General features: G+C 49.6%; 2 protein-coding genes and 1 long non-coding RNA gene across 6 annotated transcripts in view; 2 read left to right on the top strand and 1 right to left on the bottom strand.

Annotated features, from left to right (window-relative positions):
• STAG3 (stromal antigen 3) overlaps positions 1 to 12,062 on the top strand; it is a 39,743-nt gene extending 27,681 nt beyond the window's left edge. For 3 of the 4 annotated variants that reach the window (XM_025378800.1, XM_025378801.1, XM_025378799.1), the window contains 10 exons: positions 11 to 147; positions 1,292 to 1,393; positions 1,903 to 2,051; positions 2,268 to 2,396; positions 2,490 to 2,647; positions 8,353 to 8,527; positions 8,797 to 8,898; positions 9,146 to 9,227; positions 11,394 to 11,465; positions 11,673 to 12,062. In XM_025378800.1, coding sequence (XP_025234585.1) covers positions 11 to 147; positions 1,292 to 1,393; positions 1,903 to 2,051; positions 2,268 to 2,396; positions 2,490 to 2,647; positions 8,353 to 8,527; positions 8,797 to 8,898; positions 9,146 to 9,227; positions 11,394 to 11,465; positions 11,673 to 11,681 — 1,115 coding nt within the window. In that variant the 3' untranslated portion in view covers positions 11,682 to 12,062. Of the gene's footprint in view, positions 1 to 10; positions 148 to 1,291; positions 1,394 to 1,902; positions 2,052 to 2,267; positions 2,397 to 2,489; positions 2,648 to 8,352; positions 8,528 to 8,793; positions 8,899 to 9,145; positions 9,228 to 11,393; positions 11,466 to 11,672 lie in introns of all 4 variants that reach the window. The other variant, XM_025378798.1, reaches the window with a different exon arrangement.
• On the bottom strand, positions 5,950 to 11,044 carry LOC112620358. The gene is made up of 2 exons (XR_003118517.1): positions 6,874 to 11,044; positions 5,950 to 6,557 (listed from the first exon to the last, which is right to left on the bottom strand). It is a non-coding gene; the product is annotated as an uncharacterized LOC112620358 (long non-coding RNA).
• Positions 12,063 to 19,783: 7,721 nt separating the features above from the next.
• Positions 19,784 to 23,697, top strand: PVRIG (PVR related immunoglobulin domain containing). The gene is made up of 7 exons (XM_025379513.1): positions 19,784 to 19,866; positions 21,021 to 21,179; positions 21,929 to 22,244; positions 22,330 to 22,680; positions 22,763 to 22,889; positions 22,976 to 23,036; positions 23,138 to 23,697. Exons 3-7 carry the CDS (start codon positions 22,187 to 22,189, stop codon positions 23,447 to 23,449), a joined length of 909 nt encoding a protein of 302 aa, XP_025235298.1. The 5' UTR covers positions 19,784 to 19,866; positions 21,021 to 21,179; positions 21,929 to 22,186; the 3' UTR covers positions 23,450 to 23,697.
• The last annotated feature ends 1,617 nt before the right edge of the window (positions 23,698 to 25,314 follow it).

Here is a 25,314-nt window from a genome sequence, read left to right as displayed (position 1 = left end):
TGTGAGCCAGGTGATTCCCAGGAGGATCATTTACAGATAGAGCGGCTACACCAGCGGCGCCGCCTCCTGGCTGGGTTCTGCAAGTTGTTGCTTTATGGGGTGCTGGAGATGGATGCAGCCTCAGATGTTTTCAAACACTACAACAAGGTACAGCAAGGCCCTACAGAAATAAAAGAGAAGGGAGCAAGTTGAGCACAGCTATGACTTCAAACACGATAGCACTACAGGTGGGGGATATCCAATAGTATCAAGCTTAAAGGAGAAGTAGAAGGGAAAGGCACTGGGAGTTCAGAATAAGAGGATAAAGAAAAGAGACTTAATAGTAAATAATTATGGAGAAAAAGCTGTGAAGAAATTCAGTGGAGGGGAAATAGCTTATTCTTCCTGTCAAGAAATATTTATTTTTCTCTGACCCCTGTCTATGGAATGGGGTAACATAAGGAAAAAAGAATAAAAGAGGGATCAATCCTCACAGGATACCTAGATAGGTGCCCCAGTTTCCTCAACCCACCAGTATTGATTTATGCTTATTGAGCACCTGCTGTGTACCAAGCACCATTCCAGGAACTAAGGCCACAACAGTGAACAAAACACACAAGTTACTATTTGGTGGAGCTTCCGTTGTAGTTGGAGAGAGACAAATAGTGAAGGTGTCAGTGCTGTGTGAGAGGGCACTCTCAGGCTTACTTCTCTTCTCCAAGAATTGGGCTTGGGCCAGTGTTTGTTTCTTTTTTATTTATTTATTTATTTATTTATTTTTGAGATGGAATCTAGCTCTGTCACCAGGCTAGAGTGCAATGGCAGTATCTCGGCTCACTGTAACCTCCACCTCCTGGGGTTCAAGCAATTCTCCTGCCCCAGCCTCCCAAGTAGCTGGGATTACAGGCACGTGCTGTCATGCCCAGCTAGTTTTTATAGTTTTACAGGCACGTGCTGTCATGCCCAGCTAATTTTTATAGTTTTAGTAAAGACAGGGTTTCACCATGTTGGCCAGGGTGGTCCCGATCTCCTGACCTTGTGATCCGCCCACCTCAGCCTCCCAAAGTGCTGGAATTATAGGCATGAGCCACCGCACCCAGCCTGTTTCGTTATTTGTTTACCAAAACTCTGATTTATTTTAGGCTTTGCACTGTTGATTAGAGATGAAGTCTAGCCTGAATTATTTTATGCTTCAGTTCGTGTTTCCTACCTAAGGCAGTTTGGGAGGGAGGCATGATTAGTGATGTGAAGGAAGAAACAAAATGGTCTTTTCCACTGGTCAGACATTACTTTCCCCACTCTTTCCCCTCAGTTCTACAATGACTATGGTGACATTATCAAGGAAACATTAACTAGAGCAAGGCAGATTGACCGAAGTCATTGTTCCCGAATCCTGCTGCTGAGCCTCAAGCAGGTACGCTCTTCTGCCTTGAGGGCATGCCCTCTCTGTTGTCCCCAAGTCTCTGTCTACCCTCAGCCACTCAAAATGTAAGATCCTTCAGAGCAGTAACTTTTCTTGTTTTGACTCTTTACTTTACATGATAGGTTCCTTCATTCAAATACTTGGAAAGTTTTTTTTTTTTTTTAACTGACTGGGCAACCCCATCAAAAGTAACTTATCAGAACGTTGGAACACCAACAAGGAAGTGATAGGGAATTCCTAATTATTTTTCAGTCTGTTCTCTTTCAGCCTCCTTCAGTTACTTATAGACATTTTTATTTAATGTTACAGAGTAGAGGTGATGGGCATTGTCTGCTGCAGGGGTTAGTATCAGGGGAGTTCCTTAGAAGGAAAGAAAGAGTAAAAGTAGTAGATGGTGTCCCAAGGCCTTTGGAATTTCTGAGTAGAGAAGAGAATGCTGGACTTCTCTGTTTCCGCCATGTTCTTCCCTTTCCCACATGCACCATGTCTCCTGGACACAGCTGTACACAGAACTGCTGCAGGACCATGGGCCCCAGGGCCTGAATGAGCTTCCCGCCTTCATCGAGATGAGGGACCTGGCCCGGAGGTTTGCCTTGAGTTTTGGACCCCAGCAGCTGCAGAACCGTGACCTTGTGGTCATGCTACACAAGTAGGAAGTATTGATTGGAGGCCGTGTTCACGGAGGGCTGGGAACAAGGCCTTGGAGGGAGGGTGTGTGTGTCAAGGAATAGCAGTCAGGTTAGTGGTGGGTATGCCTTTGGAGACAGGCTGGGGACAGAGGGAGGGTGCACTGGCACAGGATATCTCAGCCCTGGGAGGGAAGTGGGAAGAGACTTTCTTCCTAAAAGAATTCTGCCCAACCAAGGGAAGGCATCAAGTTCTCCTTGTCTGAGCTTCCTCCAGCTGGCTCCTCTGATCAGCCTCCAAATCTGGCATTCCTGGAGCTCCTTTCAGAGTTTTCCCCCCGACTCATCCATCAGGACAAACAGCTTTTGTAAGTTGGTGGGTGGATAGAGATGTAGATTAGGGAAGGGCCTGCTGAGGGCCCAGTAGCCCCTTCAGCCTTTTGGTTCCACCTCTTTCTTAGACTGTCCTACCTAGAAAAGTGCCTGCAGCAAGTCTCCCAGGCACCTGGCCGTCCCTGGGGCCCAGTCACCACCTACTGCCACTCCCTCAGCCCTGTGGAGAACACAGCAGAGACCAGCCCTCAGGTCCTCCCCAGCTCCAAAAGGAGGCGTGTTGAAGGTAGGGTGCTGTGTGTGGGTATGGGGCTGCCCAGCGTGGATAAGTGCAGGTGGTTTTTCACTGCCTTCAAACTTATTTTGTCAAATATTTCATTGAGCATCTACGTCATTCAGGGTATTAATTTCTTTCAAGGTTTAGTCAACTGAAAACCTGCATCAAAAATCAAATAGAGGGCCAGGCGTGGTGGCTCATGCCTGTAATCCCAGCACTTTGGGAGGCCGAGATGGGCGGATCACGAGGTCAGGCGTTCGAGACCAGCGTGGCCAAGATGGTGAAACCTCTCTACTAAAAATACAAAAATTACCTGGGCGTGGTGGCACGCACCTGTAATCCCAGCTACTCGAGAGGCTGAGGCAGGAGAATTGCTTGAACTTGAGAGGTGGAGGTTGCAGTGAGCTGAGATTGTGCTGCTGCACCCCAGCCTGGGCGACAGAGCGAGACTCTATCTCAAAAAAAAAAAAATAATAATAATAATATAATGAAATAGAAAACCGATGATAAAACCAAATATTGAACTAAGAAATCTATACATTCAGAGTACCCCTCCTCAACGTCTCGTATCCCATTATTTTCCAAACTTTAGACACTTTTACACAACCTTCATTATTTTTTCCCTTCAGATCACCTGTTGTCTTATAAGTTGCCTAAGATTTGTTTTGTTTTGTTTTGTTTTGTTTTGAGACAGAGTCTTGCTCTGTTGCCCAGGCTGGAGTGCAGTGGTGGCGTGATCTCAGGTCACTGCAAGCTCCACCTCCCAGGTTCATACCATTCTCCTGCCTCAGCCTCCCGAGTAGCTGGGACTACAGGTGCTTGCCACCACGTCTGGCTAAATTTTTTTGTATTTTTAGTAGAGACGGGTTTTCACCATGTTAGCCAGGATGGTCTTGATCTCCTGACCTCGTGATCTGCCTGCCTCAGTCTCCCAAAGTGCTGGGATGACAGGCGTGAGCCACTGTGCCCGAGCCACTGTGCCCGGCTGCCTAAGGTTTTTTCTTTGCTTTTTAAAAAACAGCTGCATATTAAGTAACATTGTAGCAATCATTTCATATGCAAGTATGTGTTTTCTAGTGTACATTTTTAAAATGGGATTTTGTGTGACAGCTTTATTGAGATACAATTTACATATCATAAAAATCACCCCCCCCCCCTTTTTTTTTTTGAGACGGAGTCTTGCTCTGTCACCCAGGCTGGAGTGCAGAGGCGTGATCTCGACTCACTGCAACATCCGCCTCCCAGGTTCAAGCGATTATCCTGCCTCAGCCTCCTGAGTAGCTGGGACTACAGGCTCCCACCACCACGCCTGGCCAATTTTTGTATTTCTAGTAGAGACAGGGTTTCACCATGTTGGCCTGGCTGGCCTCAAACTCCTGACCTTGTGATCTGCCTGCCTCAGCCTCCCAAAGTGCTCCCAAAGTGCTGGTGAGTCACCGCACCCAGCCAAAAATCACACTTTTAAAGTGTACGCTTAGCATATTCACTGAATTGTACAACCATCACCTCTATCTAATTTTAGAACATTTTCATCATTCCAAAAGAAACCACATACCCATTCGCAGTCTCTGCCCATCTTCCCAGCCTTAGGTTAGTATCACTAATATAATTCCTATCTCTTGATTTGCCTATTCCGGACCTTTCATATAAATTGAATCATATAATATGTGGCCTTTTATGTCCAGCTTCTTTCACTTAGCACAGTGTTTTCAAGGTTCATCCATACTTTGACATATATAAGTATCTCATACCTTTTTATGGCCAAAACAATATGCCATTGTGTGGATATGCCACATTCTACTTACCCACTTGTCAGTTGATTGACATTTGGGCTGTTTTATGCATAATGCTGCTAAACATGCTTGTACTAACTTTTGGGTAGATGCATCTTTTCAGTTTTCTTGAGATATACCTGGGAGTGGAATTGCTGGGTCATATGGCAATTCTATATTTAAGTATTTGAGGAGCTACCACACTGTTTTCCAAAGTACCTACACCATTTTACAATCCTACCAGCAATGTATGGGGCCCCTGGTTTCTCCATGTTGTCACTGGTACTTATTATTTTTTATTTTATCCATCTCCTAGTTACTGTAAGGTGTGGTATCTCATTGTGGTTTAAATTTGCATTTCCCTAATGACCAGTGGTATTGAGCATCTTTTCATGTGCTTATTGACAATTTGTTTATCTTCTTTGGAGAAATGTCTGTTCTGATCGTTTACTATTTTTAAAATAGGGTTGTCTTTTTATTGTTGAATTTTAAGTATTCTTTATATATTCTAGACATGAGATTTCTTATGATATGCAAACATTTTCTCCCATTTTTTGGGTTGTCTTTTCATGTTATTGGTGGTATCCTTTGAAACACAAAAATTCTTGAATTTGGTGAAATCTAACTTACTTTTTCCTTTTATTGCTTGTGCTTTTGATGCCCTATCTTGAGAAATTGTTGGCTAATTCAGGGTCACAAAGATTTACTCCTGTGTTTTCTTCTAAGAGTTACAGTTTTAGCTCTTGATTTAGATGTGTGATCCAGTTTGAGTTAATTTTTGTGTATGGCGTGAGATGGAGTGTGATTTCTTTTTGCTGTCTTCTGTGTACCACCTAAAATTATATCTTATACCACCAGGAAACTCTGCTTTAATCAATTAACTAATACGTATTTGTTAAGGACCTACTATATGCAAGATACTATGTTCAGTGTTTTAGGGGCCATGAAGAATCCTGCAGCAGCTTATCATCTAATAGGAAAAGGGGAAATTTTAATTATGGAAAACCCGAATTATGAGCAATTGCCAATAAATAACTGCCTGAAGGCTTGTACAAATGAATGCTGTAGAATTCAGAGAATGACGAAGGCTTTACCAAGAAGACGGAAATGCTGGAGCTTAAAAAATAAGTAATATTTGTATAAGCTGAACAGAGGAAGGAAGAGCACCATGGGCTGGCAGAATAGCACAAGCAAAGCATAGAACGCTGTGTGCTGGGCGAAGCATGGAGGTACATAGATCGCTCTGCCTAAAGCGTAGGGTTTGTGAAGGCAAGATAAAACTGAAGAGATTGTTTCTATTCATTCAATAGATACTGAGCACCATGTGCTGGGAATACAGCAGTGAACAAAAAAGCCAAAAATCTCTTTCTTTAGAGGGTGTCAGATAGTAGTAAATGCTATGGCAAAAAACAGGGAGGAGTATGAGGAATCCTGGTGGGGATTGCAGTCTTACAAAGACTGATCAAGGGAAGACTCAAGAACACAAATGTTGGACAAAAAGCCTAAAAATAAGTTAAAAGATACTCTTAGGCACATTAAAATTTTAACAGGTTTATTTGAGCATTCAGCAATTTATCAATCAGGCAGTGACAGACCGCAAGCAGTTCAGGGTGCCGCCACTGAGGAAACCAGAGGGATGTCTTACAAGGTGTCTGTGGGAGCAAGACAAAGAAAATATTTAATTGGTTAAAGTGGAAAGTTCATATTTAGAGGTTAACTGACCATAAATCTCTTGTTAGAGGTTAGTCAGTAGTTTCTGACTGGTTAAGCTTAAGTTTCCTTCTCCTAGGTTACACACAACACTTTCACTCTGAGTTGAGTTTCAGTTTGCTGACTTAGGAACCCAAAGTGCAAGAGACGTTTCAGCCTATTGGCCTCCCAGTGAATTTTTTTCACATGTGAGGGAGGCTGCTTAGTGTGTATCAGAATAGCATAGCAAAGGAAGCAGCCAGTCCTGAGGCCATGAGGGGATGGGGGGAATGTTCAAGGAACAGCAGAGAAGACCATTATGGCCAGAATGCAGATGGTAGGATATGAGACCAAATAGGGTGCAGGATCCCAGAGCATCTAAGGCAGAGACTGACTTTTACTCTGAGTGCAGTAGGAAACCATTGGAGGATTTTGAGCAGAGGAATGATAGGATCAACCTCTGTTGTTTTTTTTTTTTTTTTTTTTTTGAGACGGAGTCTTGCTCAGTCGCCCAGGCTGGAGTGCAGTGGCCGGATCTCAGCTCACTGCAAGCTCCGCCTCCCGGGTTTACGCCATTCTCCTGCCTCAGCCTCCGGAGTAGCTGGGACTACAGGCGCCCGCCACCACGCCCGGCTAGTTTTTTGTATTTTTTAGTAGAGACGGGGTTTCACAGTGTTAGCCAGGATGGTCTCGATCTCGTGACCTCGTGATCCGCCCGTCTCGGCCTCCCAAAGTGCTGGGATTACAGGCTTGAGCCACCGCGCCCGGCCCAACCTCTGTTTTTAAAGGATCCTACTGGCTGCTGTGTTGAAAACAACAGGAGATGGGGGAAGGCTTGAAGCGGGGAGACCAGCAGGGAGGCTGTGGCAGTTGTAGGAATCCAGCCCAAGATTCAAGATAAGAGAGTTTCTTAGGCCAGGGGCAATGGTGGAGGTGCCGAGAAATGGCCAGATTCTGGGTGCATTTTCAAGGTATCTCTAGTAGGCTTTTCTGACAAACTGGATGTGGGATATAAAACAAAAAGAGGAGTTGAGAATAGCTCCAAGTTTTGGCCTGACAGAAGGATGGAGTTGACAGTATCTGAGATGGGGAAGGCAGAGAGTGAAGATAGCTGTGGGGGAAGGTTGGGTCATTGGTGTTGGCCACAGGATTACAGGCGGAGATGTTGAACAAACCGTGGGGGCTGTTAAGATGGAGTTCAGGGGAGAGCTGAAGGCTTGAGATCCCTTTGGGATGTGGCAGAGTATAGGTGATATTTAAGGATGTGAACCTCAGTGGCTGGGTAATCTAGTGAAGATGGGGAAGCCAGTGAAGATGGAGAAGAGGAGAGACTCAAGGGCCCAGCCCTCGGGCATCACACCACTAATAGCTCGGGGAGATCAGGAGGACACACCTGGGGCCCCAGGGTTTCCTCTCTGGGCATACAAGCCCAGGGGTATGGCTCTTCCCTGTTTTCTGTAGCCCTCTGCTTAAACCCATAGCAGCTCACTTTGGGATTATTGTTTTCAGTGGATGAACATGGCCATGGAGAAGGAGGGTAACGGGAGTGTGACTGTTTACAGTTAACAGACTTAATATCAATTTGATTGATGCTTTAAAATAGTATTGCCTGGGTTTTCTCAGGTAGTGAGAATCTTTAGATTCTTTCTCCTCCTCTACCTTCTCCGATCTCTGTAGGAGCTAAGTCCCCCTTCATATCATATCAATTATACTGGCATTGTAATCACTTCATTTTTTTCTAGCTTTTAGAAAATCCTGTCTCCCATTTTCCAGTTCTTTCCTGGCCCTCATGAGTCCACTCTAGCCTCTGGTACCAAAACTCTGTTGTCATGTTAAGCTTTTTCTGACCTCAGAAATCTTGGATAGGAGCTCAAATGTCTTCATTGGCTAACTCAGACCTCTCAATCTTAGAGACTCCAACCCTCCCTCATATTTGTGTTCACCTGTTCACCTGTTACAGTTTATCTGTGAAATGTATATTTACATATCTTTCCATCTTGTTTTCTAAGCTGTGTAGCAGGTTTTCCTTGGACAAGGCCTAACTACAATTCTCTAAGCCTTACTTTTTGGTACATAAGGCTATGTATTTAGTACATAGGGCTATGCCCATTTGAGGGCAACAGAATGAGGCTGTATAGGTCTTCCATTCTCTTCTTGATGGCTTTCCCTTACTAAATCCTGGGCAGGTCTTGGAAAGAGAGCACACCTGTTGCAGGCCCTGGGCTGTGGCTAATGTGTGCATCTGCTTGGCAGGGCCTGCCAGGCATGACAGAGAGGACGTCTCCTCATCCCAGGAAGAAAGTCTGAAGCTGAACAGCATCCCGCCCACGCCCACCCTCACCTCCACCGCCGTGAAGAGCAGGCAGCCCCTGTGGGGGCTGGAAGAGATGGAGGAAGAAGATGGCTCAGAGTTGGATTTTGCCCAGGGGTGAGGCCATGGAGGGTATCTGGGTGTCTGAGTTCCCAGTTTGGTGTCTGGCTACCTCCATCTTGCTGTTTCTGTTTTGTAACAGAAACAACCCTGCTGTAGCAGTCCCTCATTGTTGGGTTCTTCTCTAATCCTTCTCCATTTTTTAGCTTTAAAATGCATCTCTCCCAACACTGAGCTTTTCTCCCCATTAACACCAGCTGCCTTACATCCTCCTCTTCTTACTCTTGATTTTTATCCCATCATGGATCCTGCTTCATTCCCAGCAGTCAGCCCCTCGCAGGCACCCAGAGGTCAAGGTTCTTGGGTCCACAGTATTTCCAGACTCCACGCAACCCTTCAGGTCCTGGTCTGGGCAACCAGCTGATGCGGTGAGCTTTTCTCATCATCTCCTGTCTTCACTTCAGATCTGTTGCCCACTGTAAGGGGATTCCTGTCTCACCCATTGCCTCTCTGTGGGTGCTTTTTGGGCTTGTTTTAGCCACAGAGCACTTCCTGTCAGCACAATCTGGAAACCTACTATGTTGTACTTAACTTCCCCCACCCCAAATGTCTGAGAAACTCTCAGGGGTCCTCAAAGAACAGTTTGAAAAGCCTGACTCTTTGCCCCTACATCAGACTCAGCCTTATGGAAGAGAATGAGGAAGAAGAGTTAGAAATTCAGGATGAGTCGAGTGAAGAACGGCAGGATACAGACATGGTGAGTGGACCACCCTGCCCTTTCTCTCAAGAACTAGGGGCTGATGTGCCAAAGAGAAGCCAGGGTGCTTCCCCTCTCCCCACTCGGTGATCCCTGGTCTCTGAAAGCTGAATGAATCTAGAGTAAAGGAGGACAGGTTATACATTGGTTTGGACTTGCTTAGACTCTACTTTTAGTAAAGAATAAGGAAAAGAAATTACAAATACCAAAGAAGGTTGGAATAGCACTCTTGCTCCCAATCCCTAAGTAAATGTTGTTGCCTCCGAACCTCCTAGGAATTGGAAGTCCTAATGCTGGAGGTGGGAGGTCATTCAGTCCAGGTGGCAGCCCCCTTCAGTGTCTCTCCTCCCAACACATTACCCCCTGTCCTCCCTCTCCCTACTAGAGGACTTCCCCTCCCTGTCCCTTCCGTCACTCCCCTTCTAACCTAGCCTGTTTCCCCAGGAGGAAATGCTGCTGGTGTACTGGGAAAAGCCTGGCATTTGGAGTGAGGTGACCTGAGTGCTAGTCTTCAACTCCATGTCAAGTTAGCACTTTACCCCTTCTCAGCCTGCATTTTCTCACCTTTATTTTTGATTTATTTTTATTTTTTGAGGTAGAGTCTCTCTCTGTCGCCTAGGCTGGAGTGCAGTGGCACAATCTCGGCTCACTGCAACCTCTGCCTCCTGGGCTCAAGCGGTTCTCCTGCCTCAGACTCCCAAGTAGCTGGGATTACAGGCGTGTGCCATCATGCCTGGCTAATTTTTTTTGTATTTTTAGTAGAGGTGGGATTTCGCCATGTTGGCCAGGCTATTCTCGAACACCTGACCTCGAGCGGATCCACCTGCCTCAGCCTCCTTTAGTGCTGGATTACAGGTGTGAGTCACTGCGTGCAGCCCATTTTCTCATCTTTAAAACAGAACTGTTAGCCTGTAGTTCCAGCAACTCAGGAGGTGGAGACAGGAGGATCAATAGTCCAGGAGTTGGAGTCCAGCCTGGGTAACAGTAAACTCCTGTCTCTTAAAAAACAAAACAAAAAAATCAACAATTCAAAAATAAATAAAATGGACCTTTTACATAAAATATAAGGTAAAACCACTTTATACATGGAAAGGGGCTATGTCTGAGTTCAGGCTACTGTAACGGAATTCCATAGACTGATATCTTACAAACAGCGAAATTCATTTCTCACGGTTCTGGAGGCTGAAGTCCCAGGGTTGGGTTCTGGTGAGGGCCTTCTTCCAGCCTGCAGACTGCTGGCTTCTAGTTGTATCCTCACCTGGAGGAGAAACAGCAAGCTAGCTCTCTGACCTGGGCTTAGAAGGCATTCATCCATCCATGAGGGCTGCACTCCTGTGACCCAGTCATCTCCCAAAGGCCCCACTTCCAAACAGCATCACACTGGGGGAAGGATTTCAACGTGCGTGTTTGGGGGGACACAGATATTCAGTCCATTACAGGCTCTGCATCTTCTGTTATTCTTCTGTTCTGTTCTCTTCTCTACAGGGAGGGAAAAAGAACAGAATAGAACAGAACAGGGGAGTCTTGTGCTTAGAAGGAGAAACCAAACAATGATACCTTCAAACCAGAGACTAGAGAGCAAGGCCTCTGTTAAAATATTATTTCCTAACATCTCAGGAAAAATCTATTTTCTAGTTTCCAAACCAAAGGCATTGAAGGGGCTCAGTCAGCAGGCCAAGAAGTGCTCTGCAGTCAGGCCCAATCCTCGTGTCCACACTAACATCCCTACCAGGAGGTGCCATAGGGGCCTGCTGTGCCCATATTTGTTCTTATGAGGCTGGGAAAGGAACTGGATTTTTTGTTTGCGAAGTGATAGAAGTGTGGAAAGGCCTTTTTGACTTTTTTTTTTTTTTTGAGACGGAGTCTCGCTCTGTCGCCAAGGCTGGAGTGCAGTGGCCGGATCTCAGCTCACTGCAAGCTCCGCCTCCCGGGTTCCCGCCATTCTCCTGCCTCAGCCTCCCGAGTAGCTGGGACTACAGGCACCCGCCACCTCGCCGGCTAGTTTTTTGTATTTTTTAGTAGAGACGGGGTTTCACCGTGTTAGCCGGGATGGTCTTGATCTCCTGACCTCGTGATCCGCCCGTCTCGGCCTCCCAAAGTGCTGGGATTACAGGCTTGAGCCACCGCGCCCAGCCCCTTTTTGACTTTTAACCTCATTCTCTCTAGCAAGCAAGTAGCTACTCTTCCCCCAGTGAGCGTGGGCTGGACCTCTTAGATTCTACAGAGCTGGATGTTGAGGTGAGTGTCCCCAGAGCAGGAGGAGTTATGTGTCCTTGGGAAATGCTGGCAGGCAACCCATGTACTCATCAAATTGACAGAAAGGCCACAGCCTGGGGGTGGCCCTCTGAGCTGTCTCTGGGGCTTTTACAGTAACCCAGGGGAGGACGGTCTGCCCATTGGCCTGTTGCTATGTCCTGTGTATTCCTTTCATCTTTCTCATTATAGGATTTCTGACATGACTGGGCCCCTCCCCAGCTCCACTCCCTACCTCAAGGATGTGACCATTTGGAAAAGGCAAAGAGAAAAAGAGCAAAATGAAGCATTCCCCCAGGCTTCAGCCCTGGGCTCTGAGGGGAAGGAGTTGGGCATTGTTTTTCTAACCTAACCTTTCCCTCTGGTGATATTGGGGTAGAGAAGCTGAGAGACCCTGTCCTCCCTAATGCACTGTGACCCAGTCCCCCTGCCGTTTTCCTGTTCTGTTTGGAGTGGAGAGGGGCAGCGCCTCTCTGTGTCTAATGGAAAGAGCCCATAGTTTCCTGGATTTTTGGAACATCTTTCTCAGCCTATTGTTTGTCCTAATGATTCGCTCAATAAACATGTTTGAATCCACACGTTCCCAAGGTGTGGCTTGAGATCATTAAACTGATGGAGGTCAGGTTCTTCGTCTGCCTTGTCCCATGGCCCAGTGTATAGGTGTCCCCACACCCTGCAGGTGCTTTGTCTACAGGCTCTCCAGGAAGTATTGCTTAGTAACTGAGAGGCGGGGTGAGGCAGTGGAGATAGGGAGGGATTGACTGCCTGTGAGTAGTTTATCTAGTGGCCACAGCCTCTGCAGCAGTGAAAGTTGTGCTGACAGATGGGAGAGTATAGCAGGACCTTGTAAATCTGCTGGTCTCACCCACGCGGGCCAGGCCAGGCCATGTGTCCTGGCAGCCTTCACCCAGGGGTTCTTTCCAAAGGAAATTTTATCCTGTCATCCCAAAGGTACCTGTCATAATTTGGAATTTGATCAAATCACAGTATCTGAGAGTTAAAATGAAACTAAGGAGTTACTGTAAATGTCCAACCCTAAAATCCAAGTGATGTCACCTTCACTCTTGCCTTCTCCAGCTAGTTCTTCACCAAGTTCTGTCAAGACTTGGTGAAAAATATTCTCTGGCCTATGTCCTCCACACATTGTCACCATCATCTCTCACCTAGACTGCTGCAGTGCAGCCTCAGGGCCAGCCTCTTGAAACTCAGACAGACGTTTGCTCTTGTTTTGCCTTGTGGAGCAGCATAGCACCTCTATTCTGTCTTGTCCCTCTGACAAGCAGTATTTGAAGACAGCTGTTGTCATTTTGTACTTTCACTGTTTTCTTCTGTGGTTTAAGGAACGCTTCAGCCTCTCTCTTTAGATATAATTTCCAGTTCTTCCCATCATGGGCACCTGCTTTAGTGACAGGTTCTCACTGTGGTCTCCTAGGCCAGACACAGACATCCAGCTAGTGATCTGTGCAGAAAGAGCCATGACTTCCTGCGATCGGGTCACTTAGCCAAGACTGCCTCGCCCCTTTTATTCTCCCTCCCTGCCCCCACCTGTCCCTCCCAGATAAAAGCTAGAAGAAATTGGCTTGTGGGTCTCCTTTTGGAAAGGAGTCTGAGGGAGTCAGAGCTGGGTTGGGGGGAAGGCTAACTCATTGAGAGATCACAAGAGGATAAGAGCAGCTTGGGGGCTTTACATCAATATGGACACCTGTGTACAGCCAGGCAGCTCAGTGCACTGGGTTGAGTCACAGCCTTTGAATCTGGGAGCTTGACACCATACTCCCTAAAGATTGTGACACTGTTTATTGAGAGGCTGGGTCTAGGTTATCTCCTTGAATATGGGCTCTGTGATGCTTGACTAATAGAAGATGATAGAAATGATGCCGTGCTAGTTAGTGGGCCCAGATTTTAAGGAAACTGGCAGTTTCCATTTCCTATCTCTTCTTGTACTTGGGTTCGTGCTTAGAACCCAGTCACCATTCTGTGAGCAAGCCCAGCAGCCGAAGGCAAAGGCCGTGTGTAGGTGTTCCTGCCAGCAGCCCTCACCGAGGTCCCAGCCAACATCCATGTTGGCTGCCAGACTCAGTCCAGATGGGAATCAGATGATTCCAACTTCCCCTGTTTTTCCATTTTCCCAGCTGAGGTCCAGGCATCAGGGAGCGGAGACAGCCCATCTTTTCTGTGCACTTTCCAAATTCCTGACCATGAGCCCATGAGCATAATAAGATGGTGGTTTACACCACTCAGTCTGGAGGGGTTTGTTATGTAGCCATAGCAACTGGAACAGGGCCTTAAAGTCATAAGACTCCCAACATTTGGACATTTATATCAGTTTTTTAAAAATTTTAAGTTATATAAACATATACTAATTCTATATTATACACATTTAAAATGTAACAGATGAGTTGATGAAATAAGTGTTTTAAAATATTTCATTGGTGGCCGGGCGCGGTGGCTCAAGCCTGTAATCTCAGCACTTTGGGAGGCCGAGACGGGCGGATCACAAGGTCAGGAGATCGAGACCAGCCTGGCTAAATACGGTGAAACCCCGTCTCTACTAAAAAATACAAAAAACTAGCCGGGTGTGGTGGCGGGCGCCTGTAGTCCCAGCTACTCGGGAGGCTGAGGCAGGAGAATGGCGTAGACCCGGGAGGCGGAGCTTGCAGTGAGCTGAGATCTGGCCACTGCACTCCAGCCTGTGTGACAGAGCGAGACTCCGTCTCAAAAAAAAAAGAGTGGCGGAAGCAGAGAGACAGGTTAGGAGGTTGTTGCATGGATTTAGGTGGGAGGCCACGGTGACTTGAACCAGGGTGGTAGCAGTGGACAAAGTGAACAGTTATTCCATAAAGGATGTATTTGGAAGGTAGACCCCACTGGATTTTCTGATGGATCATTATATGGGAAGTAGGTGAACGAGAGAGGTTAGTGATGACTCCAGGGATTTTGGCCTGAGCAATTGGAAGGATGAGGATAGCTGAATGGAACAGCATTAGGGTGAGACATCAGAGTTCAGTTTTAGACGTATTGAGTCTGAGATGTCGGTTCACACCCAAGTGAGGATATAAAGTAGGCAGTTGGATATATGAGTCTGAGGTTTGAGAGCGNTTTTTTTTTTTTTTTTTTTTTTTTTTTTTTTTTTTTGAGATGGAGTCTCACGCTGTCGCCTAGGTTGGAGTGCAGTGGCACGATCTCGGCTCACTGCAAGCTCTGCCTCCTGGGTTCACGCCATTCTCCTGCCTCAGCCTCCTGAGTAGCTGGGACTATAGGCGCCCGCCACCGCGCCCGGCTAATTTTTTGTATTTTTAGTAGAGACGGGGTTTCACTGTGGTCTCCATCTCCTGACCTTGTGATCCGCCCGCCTCGGCCTCCCAAAGTGCTGGGATTACAGGTGTGAGCCACCGCCTCCGGCCCTTTTTGCTCTTAAAAAAGGGTTTAGTGAGAGCAAAGTGAGAAACATTTTTTTAAATCATGGTTCAACATTTTCTGAAGTTCAGTTGAAAGTTTAGTTTAGGGCTGGGTGCGGTGGCTCATGCCTGTAATCCTAGCACTTTGGGAGGCCAAGGCGGGCAGATCACGAGGTCAAAAGATTGAGACCATCCTGACCAACATGGTGAAACCCCGTCTCTACTAAAAATACAACAAAATTAGCTGGGCGTGGTGGCGTGCACCTGTAGTCCCAGCTACTCGGGAGGCTGAGACAGGAGAATCACTTGAACCCGGGAGACGGAGGTTGCAGTGAACCGAGATTGCGCCACTGCACTCCAGCCTGGCGACTGAGCGAGACTCCGTTTCAAAAAAAAAAAGTTGTTTACTCTGATATTAATTTTAATGACCTTCCTAACTTCCAGGAGTACCTCTCAAAAACAGGCAAATCCAAGTGGATTAGGTTCCTCTTTGCTGTTAATTGCTTTTTAAATAGATCCAAACCCACTGAAAATCTTCATCTGGAAGACTTGTGAACAGGTCAGAGGATGATTTCCCAGTGCAGACAACAGTGCCCTCATGAGAATAGGCATTGTTTGGGAGCACAAAACCTGAAGTGCATGAGCTGCGGTATGTGGTGATGGGCTGGGGGTTTGCCTCTCTTCCCGATCGTATTCCAGGGCAATCATGACTTAACAATGTTTTTATCTACACTTGATCTTGGCCAAAAGGCCAAGAAGCGATACTATATTTTTGTCTTAAAAGATTAGAATTTGGCCGGGCGCGGTGGCTCACGCCTGTAATCCCAGCACTTTGGGAGGCCGAGGCGGGCGGATCACAAGGTCAGGAGTTTGAGACCACGGTGAAACCCCGTCTCTACTAAAAATACAAAAAAAATTAGCCGGGCGCAGTGGCGGGTGCCTGTAGTCCCAGCTACTTGGGAGGCTGAGGCAGGAGAATGGCAGGAACCTGGGAGGCGGAGCTTGCAGTGAGCCGAGATCGCGCCACTGCACTCCAGCCAGGGGAACAGAGCGAGACTCCGTCTCAAAAAAAAAAAAAAGATTAGAATTTTTCTTTATTTCTGCTGCACAACATCTGTGGATATTTTTTGTGCACGCCCCCACCTTGACATGCTCAGCTGTGAAGGGTTCATGACAGCGAGCCCCCTGCCGGCCGGCTGGGACAGCCCAGGGCTCCGGCTTCTCAGCAGCATCTCCCACTGGCCAGGCCCAGGCCAGGCTGGACCGAGCTGAGGCTAGCTCAGGTAGCAGGCACGGAGGCCTTTGCCCAGCCTGACAAGTGATGCAGAGCAGTGCTTTTCAGGGTCTGGCACTGTAGGGTCCAGCCCTACTGGGTCTGTGGGTTTTATTCCTCATGTGTGGAGACAAGAGACTGTAGAAATGAAGACACAAGACAAAGAGATAGAAAAGACAGCTGGGCCCAGGGGACCACTACCACTTAGATGCGGAGACCAGTAGTGGCCCTGAATGCCTGATCGCGCTGCTATTTATTGTATACAAGGCAAAAGGGGCGGGGTAAGGAGTGTGAGTCATCTCCAGTGATTGATAAGGTCATGTGAGTCACGTGTTCACCGGACAGGGGGCCTTTCCCTTTTAGGTAGCCGAGGCAGAGAGAGAGAGGACAGCTTACGTCGTTATTTCTTCTATGCTCTTCTCAGAAAGATCAAAGACTTTAATACTTTCACTAATTCTGCTACTATCTAGAAGGTGGAGCCAGGTGTACAGAGCGGAACATGAAAGTGAAACAGGAGCGTGACTGCTGAAACACAGCATCCCAGGGAAACGGTTAGGCCTCCGGATGACTGTGGGCGGGCCTGACTGTCAGGCCTTCCACAAGAGGTGGTGGTACAGTCTTCTCTAACTCCCCCTGGGAAAGGGAGACTCCCTTTCACGGTCTGCTACCCCTAGACCAAGGTCTGCTAAGTAACAGGTGCCTTCCCAGGCACTGGCGTTACCACTAGACCAGGGAGCCCTCTAGTGGCCTTGTCTGGGCATGACAGAGAGCTCACACTGGTCTTCTAGTCACTTCTCACTGTGTCCCTTCAGTTCCTATCTCTGTATGGCCTGGTTTTTCCTAGGTTATGATTGTAGAAAAAAGATTATTGGCCGGGCACGGTGGCTCAAGCCTGTAATCCCAGCACTTTGGCAGGCCGAGACGGGCGGATCACGAGGTCAGGAGATCAAGACCATCCTGGCTAACATGGTGAAACCCCGTCTCTACTAAAAAATACAAAAAACTAGCCGGGCAAGGTGGCAGGCGCCTGTAGTCCCAGCTACTCGGGAGGCTGAGGCAGGAGAATGGCGTAAACTCGGGCGACGGAGCTTGCAGTGAGCTGAGATCCAGCCACTGCACTCCAGCTTGGGCGACAGAGCGAGACTCCGTCTCAAAAAAAAAAAAAAAAAAAAAGATTATTATAATATTGGAATAAAGAGTACTGCTATAAACTAATGGTTAGTGATATTCATATATAATCATATCTATATTTCTAGTATAACTATTCTTATTCTGTATATTTTCTTTATTATACTGGAACAGCTTGTGCCCTTGGTCTCTTGCCTTGGCAGCTGGGTGGCTTGCCTCCCACATGGCACCGCTGGGCATTGTCTGTGAATATCGAATAATTGTTTTAAGATTACTTTTAATGATTTTCAATAAGGCTTTACCTTTTTTAACTTGCACTGTGGCCATGAGCTCTGCCGGAAGTGACTTGTTGGTGTTGTCTCCTGAGTTATAAAGTGAAGAGATTTTTTTTTTTTCAGATTACTGAGAGTCTTCAGTTACTAGATAAGTCGCCCCATCCTTGTAACTCCAGGTGACACTGGGGTTTATGGGATGAAAGAGGAATGTGTGCTTGGATGATAGGGTGTGATAGTGAAGGGGTGAACGGTTTCTTCTCACACATAGACATCGTGAGGTCTTCCTTGAGCTCTTTAGAGCCTTCCCTCCGGATAGGATGAAATACTGAGATCCTAGAAAACATTCACAAAACGAGTCACTCATCAGGTCAGATTCACCAATTACCCCTAGATGTATGTGGGATTTGGATGTCAGAGAGAAACAGGCACTGAAGATTTTTGGTCAGGATGGGGCAGAGAAATAAGGAGAAGAGCTGAAAACTCACCAAAGGATAGATAAACCCGGGGCGTTTAGAGAAGACCTGTAGGGTGCAAAGGAGACCAGAATCCTGCGGAAACTTGAAGGGAAATATACTTAATTTGATTCAGTAAGTTAGGCCCAGTGAAGGGATTGGGTGGCATAGGTAGAAGCCGAAAAATAAAGCATCTTGTATTGCTGGAGTAGCCTCTGTCTCTGAGGTCACATCCGAACTTAGCAAGTCAGCTTAACCTGGTGAGAGACATGGGTTCAACTCCTGGCTTCTGTACTGCCAGGCAGAAAGGACGACTGCCGTTTGCTGACACAATCTTGCAGTTCAATTTTATTTTTTTAACCAAGGTGTGGGAGAAGGCAGCTCCGCATAATGCTGAATATTATGGGTTCTGAAGTGAAAATTTTTGTCAGGGTTTAAATTTTGGCTTCACTGTGTAAGTAGCCTTTCCACCCTGAGCAAGTTATTTCCCACATAAAGTGATTGTTAAGTATGGAACTGATGTATGTGCATCACTGAGAGTGGGTTTAGCACATAGTATCCACTGAAGACACTGCCTCACATTAGCTGTATTACTGTGATAAAGGGTAAGCTGTAATTAAAGTTACAGAGGAACAAAAGTGGCCCTTTTCACAACATTAAAACATACATGTAAAAATAAATGCAGCAGTCACAAGTCTTACTCTACAAACTCAGATGAGCAGAAACAACTTTATTTTTCCTCTAATTTCAAGCTCTTTTTCTGCCCAGCTGCTGAGAAAATTTAACTCCTGAGTCTTCTTGGCTTCCTTCCTTTTCCCTAAGGTTGTGTCAAGTGCCAAAGCATTTAGGGGAGGAGGAGGCCTCTAGTCCTCTGTCAAAAATATTTTGGATTTTTATAGCCATTTCCCTTTCTCTGTGGTGAGACTAGGCCCTCCAGGACCCTGTGTTTTGGCCCCAGGAATTGAAGCCGTCCAAATCAGCTGCTTGGGTTCCTATCTGCAGTGGGCCCCATGGGCCTACAGAAGAACAGGGGCTGCTCAGGGCTGAGCTGTTTGCTGCACAGAACCAAGGCTAGGATGGAGGAGCTCGGACTCTTCCAGTGGAAGCAGTTATAGGACTGAGACAGCCACCCCTGAAGAGGGGACATTGACATCCAGTTGATCTAGGCTCACTGCAAGCTCCGCCTCCCGGGTTCACGCCATTCTCCTGCCTCAGCCTCCTGAGTAGCTGGGACTACAGGTGCCCGCCACCACACCCGGCTAATTTTTTGTATTTTTAGTAGAGACGGGGTTTCACCATGTTAGCCAGGCACGAACCCGGGAGGCGGAGCTTGCAGTGAGCCTAGATCGCACCACTGCACTGCATCCTGGGCGACAGAGCAAGACTCTGTCTCAAAAAAAAAAAAAAAAAAAAAAATGTTACTATGTGCACACATGTGCACAAGTCATATAAAATATATTAAAAAAGAAACAGCCAGATGGTTGACACTTTTTATAACCATCTTGAAATTACAGAAATAATGGGAGGCCCGGAGCACAGCAAAACAGGTTAAAGGAAGGGGAGAGGAGAGACTTGGCTAGCAAAGGTCTTGTTCTGCAGGTGACACCTCACAGCTGGTGCTCTGCGGAGCCTGTGGTAAGCAAGTCCTTCAGACCCTTAAAGGGGTCCCGCCTCTCAGTTTGTCTTTCCTAGATCCAGACATGGAGACTGCAGAGAAAGGCTGTGTGCATCTGCTGTCTATTCCACCGTCTCCTCTGCAGAGGTGGATTTCCCTGACTGAAGACCACGTTGCAGGCCCACAGCTGCCTACAAGCCCTCTGGGCAACCATCCCAAAATATGGCTAAGAAGCCTATTCTGAGGTTAAACATTTTTGGTTTCTTTCAGTGAGAGGCAAGGGTCTTTCGGACTAGGGAGGTAGATATGCAGCAGCCTCAGGTGCCCTAGGTGCTTTGCAGCTATGCTGGCCAGGGCACCCGAGGTAGGTCCCCTCTGCACCAGTCTCACACCCTGCCTGGGGGACGGTAGTGGAGAAAGCGGTAAAAGCAGGTCTGAGGCAGGTGTGGAGATCAGTACAGGTGGCCTGGGCGAAGGGCAAAGGGTTAAAAGAATGTTGGGAGCCATGGGTGACTGGCTGCACAGGTACCATGAAGACCACTATGGGCTGCAGGGTGTGGATGAGGGGACAGTTTGCCCCAGAGACCAAACCTGGTTTGTGTCAAACATCACAGGATTCTTATTTTGTATTTTTTTAATTTTTAATTTTTTTTTTTTTTGAGATAGGGTCTCACTCTTGCCCATGCTGGAGTGTAGTGGCATGATCTTGGCTCACGGCAACCTCTCCGCCTCCCAGGCTCAAGTGATCCTTCCGCCTCAGCCTCCCGAGTAACTGAGACTACAGGCGAAAGCCACCACACCCAGCTAATGTTTATTTTTTGTAGAGGCAGGGTCTCACTGTGTTGCCCAGGCTAGTCTCAAACTCCAGGGCTCAAGTGATCCACCCACCTCAGCCTCCCAAAGTGCTGGGATTATAGTCATGAGCCACCACATCCAGCCAGCACCACAGGATTAAGCAGACATGGTGAGTCTTTGACACGGGCAAACCAGGGCCCAGAGAGGTGACTTGGGACAGGGCTGTCTCTTCAGTCCTTACCACACCGTGGACAAGATCAACCTTAAGACAGCACCCTGGGCTCTCACTGGACCCTGGATTCCGGCTCACAGCACACAAAGCAAACTGATCCCTGGAAAGGGTCACCTGTTGCTGCCTAGCAGCATTCTGGTCAGTTTGCATCCTTGAAGTGACATAAGCAGGGAACTAATTCAGAGCAACGTTTATTTATCAAGACAGGGTTTCACTCTGTCACCCAGGCTGGAGTGCAGTGGTGCAATCACGGTTCACTGCAACTTCTGCCTCCTGGGCTTAAGCGATCCTTTGACCTCAGCCTCCCAAATAGTTGAGACTACAGGTGCCTGCCACCACGCCTGGCTAATTTTTTATTTCTTTTTTTGATAGAGATAAAGTCTCACCATGTTGCCCAGGCTGGTCTTGAACTCCTGGACTCATCCTAAAGTGCTGGCCTCTCATTCCCTGTCTGTGCACACCTCACGGCAAGGGCCAGCCCGTTTCCTCCTGGTCACCTCCAAATCTTGCTGCTTTTAATTCAACTCAGAGGTATGCACGTGAGGTAGGAGGGCAGGGGAGGTGGGGATGGCAGGACATGGATGGTCCTTGAGGCGTCGACTCTGGGTGTCATGGGCTGTGAGAATCAAGAAGGGCAGTGGCCTGCCTAACTTGGGTTCAGAAGTGTCACTCTGGCCACTGCGGTGAGAACTGAAACCAGCCAGGCCAATTCTCCATTGTTTCTGCTCTTCCAGGCAGGAGAATATTAGGCCTGGAGTCAGAAGGTAGCAGTGGCTGGGGATTGTCGGGGGGTGGTGGGAAGAAGTGGTCCTTTGGTCAGGGTGGGAAGCCAACAGGATTTCCTGGTGCATTGGAGGTGAAAGCGAAGAGGCACTGGTGGCTGTGCTTTGGTCCTGAGCAGCCAGAAGCCAGTTGCCATCACCTATGACAAGGGAGACGGCACCTGGAGCAGAGCCCAGTATGGGGTGCGTTCAGGGTAGATCAGGAGGTATGAGTGGGCAGTGGGCAAGTCAGGCTGGGGGTTGTCGGGGAGGCCTGGGTTGCAGGTGTAAGCGTGGGACCCACGTCAGATTGGTGGCGGGTCACGCACACTGGGCTGGCTTTCAGGTCCTCCTTGCTGGCTTCCCGCTCCCAGGGACTTTCTCCTCCCAGATTCCTTAGCTGGGTAAGGGGTGGGACAGAACCCTTTCCTAGGGAAGCCCGGCATCCCTTGCTGTCCAGGGAAGGGGGAGTCCTTCCAGACCCTGGCAGCTACTCCGCCCCTTCTCTGGCCTCCCCAGGCCTAGCCAGGGCTGGGTTCTCACCCACCTGTGCCACCCTGCCTTGTTACCCGGAAGCACAGCCTTGGGGACTGAGCGGGCCTTCACTGTCACTTTAAGAAGGGAATCAGCCACCTTGTGTTCACCACCTCTGGGGAAGGTGTGAGAGGGGAGAAGGAAGTGGCTGTTTGGCTGCTGACAACATGAAGACTTCCTGCGATGAGAACAGAGGCACAGGTGCCGGCCCTGTAGTCCCCAGAACCCGGACTGGAGGGGGCCATGGGGCGCCGGACCCTGGCCCTGCCCTGGGTGCTGCTGACCCTGTGTGTCACTGCGGGTGAGTGCCGGCACCAGAGAGGGGCAGGGGCTGCAGGGAGGGCGATGTAGGACAACAGCCCACCAACCTTGCTGCTGTTCCACAGGGACCCCGGAGGTGTGGGTGCAAGTTCAGATGGAGGCCACTGAGCTCTCGTCCTTCACTGTCCATTGTGGGTTCCTGGGGCCTGGCTCCATCTCCCTTGTGACTGTGAGCTGGGGAGGCCCCGATGGTGCTGGGGGGACCAAGCTGGCTGTGTTGCACCCAGAACTTGGCACCCGGCAATGGGCCCCTGCTCGCCAGGCCCGCTGGGAAACCCAGAGCAGCATCTCTCTCGCCCTGGAAGACTCTGGGGCCAGCAGCCCCTTCGCCAACACCACCTTCTGCTGCAAGTTTGCTTCCTTCCCTGAAGGCTCCTGGGAGTCCTGTGGGAGCCTCCCGCCCAGCTCAGACCCAGGTGGGGCCAGGGCGAGGAGCCCAGGAGGGCAGGGAGGGGCTTGGGCACTGGCCACCAATCTGATTCTTGTCTCTGTGCCCAGGGCTCTCTGCCCCGCCAACTCCTGTCCCCATTCTGCGGGCAGATCTGGCCGGGATCTTGGGGCTCTCAGGAGTCCTCCTCTTTGGCTGTGGATACCTCCTTCACCTGCTGCGCCGACAGAAGCACCGGTGAGACCTGGGCCCTGTTCACATCCCCCTGACACTGGGCTGGCCACATGCCCTGCAGAGCTCTGACCATCCTCGCTCTCTCCCAGCCCTACCCCTAGGCTACAGCCATCCCACACCAACTCTCAGGCACTGACAGCACAAGCATGGGTGAGGAGGGGGGCTGCTTTGGGGACGAGGTGGCAGGGGAAGGGGAGCCAGGGCTGGACCCAAGCTGTACAGACTCACTTGACCCTCCTTCCCCCGTGCAGGCGCCCAGCCAGGCCTCCCAGGCTGCACTCCACGACCCTTATGCCACTATCAACACCAGCTTCTGCCCAGCTACTTTGGACACGGCTCACCCCAACGGGTGGGCATCACTCCCCACCCACGCCGCACACCAGCCCCAGGGCCCTGCCGCCTCGGCCTCCACACCCATCCTTGCACATGGCAGCTTTGTCTCTGTTGAGAACGGACTCTACACTGAGGCAGGGGAGAGGCCTCCCCACACGGGTCCCGGCCTCACTCTTTTCCCTGACTGCCGGGGTCCCAGGGCCGTGGAAGGACGCTTCGGAGTTCGATGAGAGAGACCATGAGGCCACTGGACTTTCCCCTTCCCTGGCCTCCTGGGCGCCACCCCCTTACTTTATTCTTGGGCCTCCAATAAGTGTACCACGGGTACTTGGCCAGGCCCACCTGCTGCGGATGTGGTCTGTGTGTGTGCATGCGTGGGGGTGTGTGGGCACAGGTGTGAGTGTGTGCGTGACAGAACCCCATTCCAGTCGTTTCCTGCCGTGACGAAGTCAGCAACACAGTTTCTCTGACTTGGGCCTTGACTGTGCTGCTTCTTTGGGGGTGAAGAGACTGGGGAGGCAGTCTCCACCCCTGGAGGAAGAAGCCAGGTGAGAACCAGAGTGGGTTGGGGCCTCCTTGCAGGGTTGGAGTTGGCCCAGGGAGAGGGCAGTGTCCCAATCTTAGAGATCTGTCCTGGCTTCTTGGGGTGGCGGGGGGTTGGGGGAGCTTCCTGAGGGACACTTCTAGCTGCCTAGATAGAACTGGGGGATCCCAGCAGGATGGTTTCTGCTCTAATCCCACCATGTCCTAGGACAGCTGCAAGGGTTCCTGGGGCTTCAGCCTGAGAGAAGTCCCTGTGGTTTGACCTGGCATCCTTCTGCCGGGCTCCCTGCTGTGGCCTGGTCTGCGGTCCTGATGCCCTCCTTCCACAGCTGGTGTCAGGCAGGGGGTGGAGAGTAGGGGGATTCGCCTGAAATCTTCCCTCAGTCACTTCCCCCACCTCCTCTCCGGGCAGGCAGAGGCCTTCACAGACATGGGGGCCTCCCCACAAAATGTTCCATCCAGAGCCGGCCCTTCTGCTTGTGGGCCCCACAGCCTGGGCCTGATGGGGCTTTTGCCACACGAGACAGCGTGAGTGAGAGGGCTCTGGGCTTCGAGACTCCCCAGGAACGTGGCAGGCCCTAGGTGGCGGGGCTGTGTCGTTCCGGAGCCAGGCTGAGGCTGCTGCCCGAGCAGGGGTGAGCACCCCTGGAGAGGAAGGGCACCCGCCCCTCAGCCCCTCCCTGGGACTGCATGGGGGACATCGCAGGAAGTGCCAGCTGCCAATCAGGAACCATGCCCTACGTCCAGCTCAGGGACGGCCTGTCCAGAGGCTGCATCCACCCTTACCACCCTCCGCAGCCCAGCGCACTGCCCCAGGCAGGCCCTGATGTGGCCTTGCCAGGACCCAGCCCCATCCAGTTCCCAGCTCTGCACTATGCTGGAAAGAGGGTGGTTGCAGGTGGTCAGGCCTGCCTTCCTCAGCTGGTGGTCATCCTCCTCCTCCCAGAAACCCTCAGCACTGGCCTAGGCAGCTCAGCAGTTCCTCCAGGGCTGGGGGCTCAAGGAAGAGACAAAGGGTTGCTGCAGAGGTCCCCAAGGAGGGTGAGGAAGGCAGTGCCGGGAGGAAGATGACAGGGAGGGTAGGGAGAGAGCAAGAGCACCCTGGACCCAGGGTGGCTGTGAACAGTGGGGCTTGTAAGGTCTCAGGGGAAACCTAAAGGGGATCTCCAGAAAGCTGGGTATCTCTAAGAAGCAGACAAAGGGGGGCCGGGCGCGGTGGCTCATGCCTGTAATCCCAGCACTTTGGGAGGCCCATGCGGGTGGATCATGAGGTCAGGAGATTGAGACCACCCTGGCTAACACGGTGAAACCCTGTTACTACTAAAAATACAAAAAACTAGCCGGGCGTGGTGGTGGGCGCCTGTAGTCCCAGCTACTCTGGAGACTGAGGCAGGAGAATGGCGTGAACCCGGGAGGCAGAGCTTGCAGTGAGCCAAGATCGTGCCACTGCACTCCAGCCTGGGCAACAGAGCGAGACTCTGTCTCAAAAAAAAAAAAAGGCGGCCGGGCGCGGTGGCTCAAGCCTGTAATCCCAGCACTTTGGGAGGCCGAG

This window comes from Theropithecus gelada, chromosome 3 (assembly GCF_003255815.1).
Source record: "Theropithecus gelada isolate Dixy chromosome 3, Tgel_1.0, whole genome shotgun sequence".
NCBI classification, from domain to species: domain Eukaryota; kingdom Metazoa; phylum Chordata; class Mammalia; order Primates; family Cercopithecidae; genus Theropithecus; species Theropithecus gelada.
The sequence above is the reverse complement of the archived record's forward strand: the minus strand, read 5'-3'. Positions and strand labels throughout refer to the sequence as shown.